Source organism: Pristiophorus japonicus, chromosome 16, assembly GCF_044704955.1.
Source record: "Pristiophorus japonicus isolate sPriJap1 chromosome 16, sPriJap1.hap1, whole genome shotgun sequence".
In the NCBI taxonomy this organism is placed as follows: Eukaryota; Metazoa; Chordata; class Chondrichthyes; family Pristiophoridae; genus Pristiophorus; species Pristiophorus japonicus.
In genome coordinates, this window is record NC_091992.1 from 99,456,199 (window position 1) to 99,468,227 (window position 12,029).

At 43.0% G+C, this 12,029-nt stretch overlaps 1 protein-coding gene across 3 annotated transcripts in view; it reads right to left on the minus strand.

The window, feature by feature from the left end:
• Nucleotides 1-12,029, minus strand: part of LOC139226678 (phosphoinositide 3-kinase regulatory subunit 6-like) — a 149,885-nt gene continuing 137,856 nt past the window's right edge. For all 3 annotated transcript variants that reach the window (XM_070857600.1, XM_070857601.1, XM_070857599.1), the window contains 2 exons: nt 4,610-4,728; nt 1-1,478 (listed from right to left, as the gene is read on the minus strand). In XM_070857600.1, the coding sequence (XP_070713701.1) occupies nt 1,325-1,478; nt 4,610-4,728 (273 nt within the window). In that variant the 3' untranslated portion in view covers nt 1-1,324. The remainder of the gene's footprint in view (nt 1,479-4,609; nt 4,729-12,029) is intronic.

Genomic DNA, 12,029 nt, shown 5'->3' on the forward strand with positions numbered 1-12,029 from the left:
AATAATGTAAAAATATCATCTTTACAGAAACATATTTTAATAAATACTATACAAGTACATATTACAAACTTAGATTTTAGATATGTGACCGAGTGGTAAATCAAACAGCATAATGGAATTAACAGTGTAAAACTCCATGGAGAAAAATGTCCTCTGTTCATTATTTTTTAGTGAAATTATACTTTCAAGCATAAAGAGCATGTTCGTGGCTTTGCTACAAGTAGTGAAGAGAGGAAATCATTTCCACCCCCCCCAGAAATGCAGTGCATTTAACCCATGTAGTGAAGTCAAATAACTTTGCAATCACATAGGTCATTAACGTTCATTCTGAATTTAAAGCAAGGCTTTGTTTTAAACAAAATGAAATAGAATTACTGCAATAATAGAACATCTGTACTTATCCTTCCTGCAATTGTGTATGAATAGTTCTGTCAATTTTTTCCCACAAAATTATTTGAGTATTAGAAAGTCAATAATAGCATATATTCTTTTTGGCTGAATGGAGACATAAAATAAATCATTTCATAGGAGTTTTGAGGATTTTTATGTTAATATTTTGTTTCTTTTTTTTTTTAAGAGTTATCTTTTCTGTCTTCCTTCAAGCAGTTCAAGTAAAACGCCTGGTAACTACTTAATAATAACATCCTCAGTGACAGAAAGCATAGATTTTGGGCTAGTCAAATCTTACCAAATAAATTTTCCCTCTCCAGGAAGGTGCTTGGAACTCCATCCACTAAGCACAATTTCTAGCTATTTCATTATTCATGGTATTAACAGTTCAATATTACAATAATTGGATCATGCAGGCAGCGTAAAGAGTTAAAAACTCAATTCACAATTACTCCATTTATAATGGATTGTTTCTACTTTTGGTGATCTGAATCCATTTTGGACGAGGTTTACTGTCTTTGTTAAAACTTTGTGGCAAACTAATTGCAAGTTTTGTATGCAGAGACTAATATTGACATATCTCTTGAAATATAGTGTCAAAAATTATTTCCAGATGAAAAGTTTACTTCAGAAGTAACACATCTCTTCCATGATATGCTGCTGGTAACTTTCAATCTGCTTTGAATTCCTCCAAACAGTGTATGCACTATTCATCAGATTCATTTTTGTCCTTTGGGCTTCCAGGCTTGAAGGGAGTTTCCATATAATTACTCAGTTCCATTGTCCTTAAATAATGCACAACAAAAAATGGGTAGTCTCGAACAATTGAACTTGTAATTATTGTGACTCTGTGCTCTATTGTTCCAGCAGCTCTATATGATTGATTTGCTTGAAGAAACCGGATTGTTGGCCACGCTGTATCAGATACTTCAATTTACAGGATACCTGCAAACGTGTTGATTGGTAACAACAGGCACTTTGGCATGTACTTAGTTAATCCAATATTTTCATTTTCATTCTGACTGAATCGTAATGCCCTCATTTTCTGTAAACTGTATCCAGGCTCCAGACAAGGAGACACTTCAATGCTGTGTAAAAAACAGAAAATCAATGAGCAATATTTTTGAAACTCGGAAGTTCAAACGATAGACTACTCATTTCCCCCAATTTTTTAAATGCCAAATGAAACTAAAATATAAAAAATTCTGTAGTAAGGGTGAACATTAAATCTAACAAAATACAAACTGAGTCGAGGAAAAACTGTCTACTGTGTGATTTTACTCTCTGGAGAAGAGGAGAATGAAGAGGGACTATATAGAGGTCTTTAAGATTTTTATGGGTATGGAGAATTTGGATCCATGTATTTCCAGGTTCAGCTCATTTAAATATGTTGGTGAGCACTGAGCATGACCACTGCCTCAGATTTGGTCCTTGTTCACAGTGGGGGAAGAAAGTTGTGTGTGGGACAGTAACATGTGAAACATAAAGGTTTTAGCTCCTTCAGGCAGCTCCACCCACACAGTGCTACACAAAATATTTTGTTTTATGGACACCCCCACAATATACCTGAAGATTCTTTGATTTTAAGGTGCAGCCTAGCAATGACTAACATCAAGCTTACATGGGTGTACTTCATTCCAGGCAATCACCCAGTGGGATACCCAGACCATGGGAGGTATTTTGTAGTAAAAAGAAAGATAGATTTGCATTTAGATAGCACCTTTCATGACCACTGGACATCTCAAAGCGCTTTATAGCCAACGAAGTACTTTTGGAGTGTAGTCACTGTTGTAATGGGGGAAACGCGGCAGACAACTTGTGCACAGTAAACGCCCACAAACAGCAATGTTATAATGACCATATAATCTGTTTTTGTTATGTTGGTTGAAGGATAAATATTGGCCAGGACACCAGGGATAACTCCCCTGCTCTTCTTCGAAATAATGCCATGGGATCTTTTACGCCCACCTAAGAGGGCAGACAGGACCTCAGTTTAAAGCCTCATCCTAAAGACAGCATCTCTGACAGTTCAGCACTCCCTCAGCAATGCACTGGAGTGTCAGCCTAGATTTATAAGCTCAAGTTCCTGGAGTGGGACTTGAACCCACAACTTTTTGACTCGGACGCGAGTGTGCTACCCCTGAACCACAGCTGACATGCCATCTGTGCTCCTGTGTCATTTTCATACTCTCTCCTAATTCAGGTACAAGCTCACACCATCTGTTCAGCTTCAAGAAATGTGTATCATGCCCAAAATTGGGCAGAGACCCAATGATACAGGTCTCTGCATCTACATTCTGTCCCTAACACTCCGGGAACTGGTGCACCAGAAAATTGGCACAGATCTTTTATAATAAATACAAGGTTCAAATTGTCCTCTGCTCCAAAATGCAATTGTTTTATAATGTAAGAAATATTGTCATAGTTAAATGAGGGAAACATTATAATGAAAGTGAATATTACAGATTTTATTTTTTAAATCAACTGTTTGTAATATACATGACGAATTACCTAACAGAAGAGGTTGCTTTCACAGGCTTTCAACTACAATCTTAGTGTTATTTCTGAGGCTATGGTACTGAAATATATAATGTTTCAGTGGTCAGCTTTATTCCTGGCACCCCCATCCACACTCTCCTTTTTGTTTTCACTGGAACAGTGCAGGATGCTGTTTTATTTTAGCACAGTCTCTGAAGTTGGAAGAATTCAATTCCGCTTATCTATCTTTCATGTCCCATTCATGAACAGTGCTGGTTGGTCGATCCTCAACAATGCTTTAGAGTACAGTACACCTGCTTCGTTCAGGTATCAGATTACTCAGTCTGCAACAGAGGATCAACCTGGTTTCAAATGTCCATTGCCAAATGTGCCATTTTGAAACCAACTCAACTCCAAGGAGACCCATAAAGCTAAGCTCCTTCATCACCTAAGTAGTTAGTTGCTGTTGGTCATTAAAAATATGGGTTTCAATCATATGTAGAAGTAGTAGAAGATCCCAATCAGTGGCATGGCAAGCAATACAAATCACCATAAAATGTGATGGTACATGGACACTATCCTCCTCACCATAGCATGGACACCAAACAAAACTTAATGCTAGTTCCACCAGTTGGAGATGTAGAGTTTCAGCATCACATACTTTCCTCTTTGTAACCTATATACTGGATGTACGAATGAAGATTCCCATAACCAGACTCTAGGGGGACGATTTTAACCCTACTCGCTCAGTAGAAACCTGGTGGGTGGACAGTTAATATCGCCCTGATTATTACCTGTCCCAAAGTCACTATGATCACAACACCTGCAATTTTAACCTGCTCTCCTGAGCAGGCAGCAAGGACACACGCCCGGAGACAACAGGATCCTTCTTTACATATGCATGTTACGGCCCAATCACATAATTGACTGTAATTTTAAACTCAGGCCCGAGCGGGGAATCCACCTGGATTTAAATCGGGGCCGAGGTATCACCTTCCAGCACCTGTCAACCCAAACCTCAGTATTTCCTGTTTTGGTGGGCATCTGCTTTTGGTGCAGTGGAAGGACTTGTGTAGGAAAGCTTGTGGCATGTCAGCCACTTTGTTGTTCTAGACATCCAGCCCCAATGTTGCATGCCATGCTTACTTGTTACCAATTTCTTAATCTAGCTGCTCTTGTAATGGGCTTTGGCAAAGGCCGTGTTCTATCCTGATTTGGGTAAATGCCATCACCCCTACTGTTAACAGTTTGACTCTATCATCATAGCAGCATTGTTAGCGAGTTAGACACACAGGTGGTCTGGTCACAGAATTTCAAAGGGGTGCTTCCAAAAAGAAGAGAGTAAAGTTCTCATAGTCTCTGGGACCCATGTTTCTGTAGTATTGCTGCTTATCTGTTTGCAAATTATGGCAGGCAGCCCATTACCCAGATTCCAGGTGGAAAAAGGATATCCAGCAAGTCATTGATGCAAAGCCTGGTCCCCAGCTTTAGGGCATTGAAACTAATTTAATTGACACTCTGGTACGACATCCGACAGTGTGTGGAATGAAGGAAAATGTTCTTTTTTGGGAATTTAAAATTTGTTCACTAATCTAAATGGATTAATTAAAATTTTTAGAGCTGATGGCACCTAAACATAATTATAGTACACTGCTTTATGTCTGAAACTAGTTTAGAATAGTCAATATATTAAATATATATATATATATATATATACATAAAACTGTATGTGTATACCAACCTGACAACATCCTTATATATTCTTCTAGAATCCTTGTCCAGACAAACCATCATTGATTTTCCACAGCTATCCTGGAGTTGAATCTTTACATGAGATGTTTTGATCTTGAAGTTCTCAATCTGTAAGAAATAGTTGTTCATTGGTTTAGTTACTGAAAAACTAAAACCTGTTTATTGAATTAGAAGATTAAAAATCTTTAAAAGGATTGTTTATTATGCCAAAACTAATAAATGATGTTTTTTAATGACCAACATGATCTTCTTTGGATTAATTTAGTGAATTGAATATTCAGACCCTGTACTTCAGTTGCACCATGTTATTACATACAATTACATAGAAGTTACTGCACAGAAGCAGGCTATTCGGTTTATGCCGGTGTTTATGCTCCACACGAGACTCCTCCTACTCTATTTACTTCACACTCTCAGCATATCTTTCTATTTTCTCCCTCATGAGTTTATCTAGCTTCTCCTTCAATGCATCTATGCTATTCAACAAATCCATGTGGTAGCGAGTTTCACATTCTCAGCTTCTCAGCACACCGAGTAAAGAAGTTTCTCCTGAATTACTTAGTGGATTTATTAGTGGTTATCTTATATTTATGGCCCCTAGTTTTGACTCCCCCCCCCCCCTTCCCACAAGTGGAAAAATCTCTACATCTGCCCTATCAACACCCTTCATAATTGTAAAGACTTCTATCAGGTCACCTATTAGTCTTCCCTTTTAAAGACAAAAGAGTCCCAGCTGGTTCAGTCTTTCCTGATAGTTGTATCTATAGATATTTTTAGTAACCGGCCGATGCTGTCCCACAAATGGGGTTCAAAAATGGACCATCTGTATTTCAACCAGGTCTGACGGTGACTGATTGAAAGAAGAGTATAATCATTATCAAGTTGAAGGACGAGCAGCAATATCGTAGCAACACCATCACTTCCAAGTTCGCCTCCCAAGTCACACACCATCCTCACTTGCTCACATACTGCTGTTCCTTCACCGTCACTGGGTCAATTTCCTGGAATTTCCTACCTAACACCATTCTGGGAGCAGCAGTCACTGCACTGATTCAAGGAAAAGGCCCACCACTACCTTCTCAGGGCAACTAGGGATAGGCAGTAAATGTGGCCTTGCCAGTGTTGCCCACATCCTGAGAACAAATAATAAAAAACAAGAAACAAACTGTGTGGGGTCAGTTATGCTTCCGTGAGGATCTCCTTCATAGCTGTTGTGAACAATTCAATTCTTGGTGACTTCTCAAGATAACATTCAATTCTAGAGATCACAACAAGACAGACACTTAATGAAGCAAGGATGCCAAGAGATAGCGATATTGGGCTTGATAATTTGACTGTCTTCTACTAGACCTTTGACTCTAAAAGCCAAGTATCTTGGAATTTTCTCAGATTTGTTCCTCTGACAAGCTGCTAGCTGAATCTTGTCACAGTGGGAGTTGGTATGGGTAAAATATTCCAAAGCAGTTTCACTAATGCTGCATTGAATCTTTCATTGTCAGGGCTACATGGAATTAAACAGAATCTAAAGCAGAGAAACAGACCATTCTGGCCCAACTGGTCTATGCTGGTGTTTATACTCACACAAGTTCCTCCCCTTATTATGTCTTCCCACCCCACTTCCATATCCCTTTATTCCCTTCTCCCCTGTGTATGCATCAAGCCTTCCCTTAAATGTGTCAATACTATCTGCTTCAATCACTCCATGTGGCAGCACGTTTCACATTCTCACCACTATGCAAATAAATTCTTTATTTGATCGGTTAGTGGCTATCTTATAGTTATGCCCCCTTGTTTTGGACTGGCCCACAAGTGGAAACAGTTTCTCCACGTCCACCCTATCGAATCACTTCATAATTGTAAAACCTTCTATTAGATCTGAGCTTAGTCTTCCCCTTTCCAAGAAAAGAGCCCCAGCCTGCTCAATTGTTCCTGATAGTTGCATCCTCTTGATTATGGCAACATCCATGTAAATCTTTTCTACACTTTCTCCAGTGCTTCATATCGTTTTTGTAGCATGTGGTACACAGTATTCCAAGTGTAGTTTAACCAATATTCTATGTAAATTTAACATTACCTGACTGCTGTCGTATTCTATTCCTGTAGAGATGTACCCCAGTACTTTGTGCTCTTTTTGACCTGATAAACTTGCATCGGTATTTTCAGCAATTAATCTATTTGTATTCCCAGGTCTCTTTGCTCTGAACCGGATTAACAACTTAGATAGCATGTAACATCCTGCAACATTAAATATTATCTTCTTGGTTTGGGGCCAAATGAGGTTTGGAAATTTTGGCTTGTAGATATGATACTAGTCTTAAATAGTAACTTCCTATTTGATACCATTCCAATTGGCACAGTCATGTAGCCAAACATTCCACGTGATGTTATTTTCAATAAGCCACTAAAGGACTGCTTGGTACACCAAGTGGTTCTCCTTTATTGGGTGCTTTCAGCTGACCAGAGAAGCAAGACAACACTAGCTGTAAGTAGGTATTGTCTTAGTTGGAAAGAAGCCAACTAGATAAGGCTCTTCGGAATTGAAAACAGAGTGCACAATCCGTATGATTTTTTCTACTCTATTCTCATTGGGGGATACAAATCATTCATCAAGATGATTGAACAGATGATGCAACTGAATTGCCAGAATTGATGTGTAGTTGTGAGATTGAATCAGCAGCAGATGGTTATTAATGTTTCTCTCCCAGAGAGGTATTTTACTCCCTGCTTTATTAAGAGCAACATAGCATGCTCTATAACTATACCCTAAAAAGAGGATCTCGTCGTCGATGCCTGCACTTGTTGATAGGAGGCTCCCGAGATATGGGAAGTGGTCCAAGGTGTCCAGGGCCACGCTGTGGATCTTGATGACTGGGGGGGCAGTGCTGTGCCGGGAGGACAGGCTGGTGGAGGACCTTTGTCTTACGGACGTTTAGCGTAAGGCCCATGCTTTCGTACGCCTCAGTAAATACGTCGCCAATGTCCTGGAGTTCAGCTTCTGTATGTGTGCACTGACACCTGGGAGTCCCTGGCCAAAGACCGCCCTAAGTGGAAAAAGTGCATCTGAGAGGGTGTTGAGCACCTTGAGTCTCAAAGCCGAGAGCATGCAGAAATCAAGCGCAGCCATTGGAAAGAGCAGGCGGCAAACCAGTCCCACCCATCCCTTCCCTCAACGACTATCTGTCCCACCTGTGACAGAGACTGTGGCTCTCATATTGGACCATTCAACCACCAAAGAACTCACTTCAGGAGTGGAAGCAAGTCTTCCTCGATTGGGACTACCTATGATGATGATGATGGAAGAGAGGACTCAGCAGACAAAGTAATAGGATGAAAATGGAAATGAGGAATTTGCAGCCTGAAATGCAGTAATGAAGACTGGTGGCCTCCAAAGAATGCCACAACTAAGGTCAAACCACATTAACCATGTAACAGTACCTAGGTTTGTCCTACATTTTCATACTTCACTTTTCAAATACTTTCCATTGCTGGACCCCTGCTACACTGTAAGCAATGACTTCCAGCATCTGCGGTATTTGCTTTTGCATAACGAACGGGTTAAAAACGCTGAGTTCGAGACACCAGTCAACATGTCAGGTTGTTCATGCAGGAAAATGGAAAATCACGCGACCAAAACTGCAAGGTTATAACTATCAGGAAAGGATGAGTCACCTTTCTTTTGAAAAGAGGAGGCTGAGGGGTGACTTAATAGAGGTCTTTAAAATGATGAAAGGTTTTGATAGAGTATGTACAGAGAAAGTACTTCTGTTGTGTATCTGTAAAGCATGCACTCCCATGTTCCACCACCAGGGAGTGGATCCCCTGAAGATCCCAGCATCCCTTGGGAGCACTGTATATAAGCCGGCCCCCTAAGGCCTGTTCCTCACTCTGGAGTGTTTTAATAAAGACTGAGGTCACTGTTACTTTAACCTCCCTGTGTGCAGTCTCATCTGTGTTAGGAACACAATAACTGGTGACGAGTATACGAATCCAATGCAAAGATGCAGCAAACTGTGGGCATCCTGGAGAAGTTCTCGGAGGGTGAGGACTGGGAAGCCGATGTCGAACGGCTAGACCAGTACTTTGTAGCCAACGAGCTGGACGGAGAAGGAAGCGCTGCAAAAAGGAGAGTGGTCCTCCTCACGGTCTGTGGGGCACTGACCTACAGCCTCACGAAGAATCTTCTGGCTCCGGTGAAACCCACAAGATAAGTCGTATGAGGAGTTGTGTACACTGGTTCGGGAGCATCTTAACCCGAGGGAGAGCCTGCTGATAGTGAGGTATTGGTTCTACACGTGCCAGCGATCTGAAGGTCAGGAAGTGGCGAGCTACGTCGCCGAGCTAAGGTGACTTGCAGGACAATGTGAGTTTGATGGCTACCTGGAGCAAATGTTCAGAGACTTTTTTGTACTGGGCATTGACCACGAGACCATCCTACGAAAACTTTTGACTGTAGAGACACCGACCCTCAGTAAGGCCATTGCGATAGCACAGGCATTTATGTCCACCAGTGATAACACAAAACAAATCTCTCAGCACACAAGTGCTAGCAATGTTCATAAATTAACTGGAACTATGTTTGCGAGCGGATATATACAGGGCAGAAAACACGAGTCTGCAACTGCCAGCAGGCCTCAGGTGACCCAGATGACTCTAAAAGTCCGCAACAAAGGATGAATGCAAGGCAATTCATACCTTGTTGGCGTTGTGGAGGCTTCCATTCAGCCTATTCATGACGCTTCAAAGGGTATATTTGCAAGAGCTGTGGAACAATGGGGCATCTCCAACGATCTGCAAAACCTGCTAACCACAACGTGGAAAGGAAGATCGGTCCATGGTGGATCAAAGCAATTTCGAGCCTCAGAGAGAGGAGGCAGATGCTGAAGTACACGGGGTGCACACATTTTCGACGCAATGTCACCTATAATGCTAAATGTAAAATTGAATGGCTTACCAAAAGCCATGGAACTGGACACTGGCGCTAGCCAATCCATCATGAGTAAAAAGATGTTTTGGAAACTGTGGTGCAACAAGGCACTCAGACCAGCCCTGAGCCCCATCCACAAGAAACTGAGAACGTACACCAAAGAACTTATCACTGTCCTGGGCAGCACCATGGTCAAGGTCACCTACGAGAGCACGGTGCACGAACTGCCATTCTGGATTGTCCCGGGCGATGGCCCCACACTGCTTGGAAGGAGCTGGCTGGGCAAAATCCGCTGGAACTGGGATGACATCCGAGTACTATCACATGTCGATGAGGCCTCATGTACCCAGGTTTTGAACAAATTTCCTTCCCTTTTTGAGCCAGGCATTGGAAACTTTTCCGGGGCGAAGGTGCGGATCCACTTGGTCCCAGAGGCACGACCCATTCACCACAAGGCGCGAACGGTACCTCACATGATGAGGGAGAGAGTGGAAATCGAGCTGGACAGGCTGCAACGCGAGGGCATCATCTCCCCAGTGGAATTCAGCGAGTGGGCCAGCCCGATTGTTCCAATACTCAAAAGTGATGGCACGGTCAGGATTTGCGGCGATTATAAAGTAACTATTAATCTTTTCTCGCTACAGGACCAATACGCACTACCTAAGGCAGACGACCCATTAGCGACGCTGGCAGGAGGCAAGATGTTCACCAAGCTCGACCTGACTTCGGCCTACATGACGCAGGAGCTGGAGGAGTCTTCAAAGGGCCTCACTTGCATCAACACGCACAAGGGATTGTTCATCTACAACAGATGCCCGTTTGAAATTCGGTCGGCTGCAGCGATCTTCCAGAGAAACATGGAGAGCCGACTCAAGTCAGTACCACGCACGGTGGTTTTTCAGGACGAAATATTGGTCATGGGTCGGGACACCGTCGAGCACCTACAAAACTTGGAGGTCCTCCAGTGACTGAATCGCGTAGGGCTGCGGCTGAAGAGGTCGAAATGCATCTTCATGGCAACAGAAGTGGAGTTTTTTGGGAAAAAGATTGCGGCGGACAGCATTCGGCCCACAGACACCAAGACAGACGCTATCAGGAACGCGCCCAACTATTTTGGTAACTTCCTACCGAGGTTAAGCACCCTCTTAGAGCCCCTACATGTGTTATTGCGTAAAGGTGAGAACTAGGTATGGGGAAAAAACCAAGTAATTGCTTTTGAGAAAGCTAGAAACATTTTATGCTCCAACAAGCTGCTTGTATTGTATAACACGTGTAAAAGACTTGTGCTAGCATGTGATGCGTCATCGTACAGAGTCGGGTGTGTATTACAACAAGCTAACGTTGCGGGGAAGTTGCAACCTGTCACCTATGCCTCCAGGAGCTTGTCTAAGGCCAAGAGGGACTACAGCATGATTGAGAAAGAGGCATTAGCCTGTGTGTTCGGGGTAATGAAAATGCATCAGTACCTGTTTGACCTCAAATTTGAGCTGGAAACCGAGCACAAGCCCCTCATATCCCTGTTCGCTGAAAACAAGGGGATAAATACTAATACCTCAGCCCGCATACAAAGGTGGGCACTCGCGCTATCAGCGTATAACTATACCATCCGCCACAGGCCAGGCACCAAGAACTGTGTGGATGCTCTCAGTCGGCTACCATTGCCCATCATGGGGGTGGAAATGGCGCAGCCTGCAAACTTGTTGATGGTCATGGAAGCATTTGAAAATGATAAATCACCTGTCACAGCCTGCCAGATTAGGACTCGGACGAGCGAAGATCCTCTGCTGTCCCTAGTAAAAAAACTGTGTACTGCATGGGAGCTGGGCCAGCATCCCCGTTGAAATGCAAGAGCTAATCAAGCCGTTCCAGCGGCGAAAGGACGAGCTGTCCACTCAGACAGACTGCCTGTTGTGGGGTAACCACGTAGTGCTACCAAAAAAGGGCAGGGAGACGTTCATCTCGGATCTCCACAGCACACACCCGGGTATAGTAATGATGAAAACGATAGCCAGATCCCACGTGTGGTGGCCCGGTATCGACTCTGACTTAAAGTCCTGTGTACGGCAATGCAGCGTGTGTGCTCAGTTGAGCAATGCGCCCAGAGAGGCACCACTAAGTTTGTGGTCCTGGCCCTCCAGACCATGGTCGAGGATCCATGTCGACTATGCGGGCTCGTTTCTCGGTAAAATGTTCCTGGTGGTGGTGGATGCTTTTTCAAAATGGATTGAATGTGAAATAATGTCGGGAAGCACCGCCACCGCCACCATTGAAAGCCTGAGGGCCATGTTTGCCACCCATGGCCTGCCTGACATACTGGTCAGTGACAACGGGCCATGATTCACCAGTGCCAAATTTAAAGAATTCATGACTCACAATGGGATCAAACATGTCACCTCGGCCCCGTTTAAACTAGCTTCCAATGGGCAGGCAGAGCGGGCAGTACAAACAATCAAACAGAGCCTTAAACGAGTCACAGAAGGCTCAC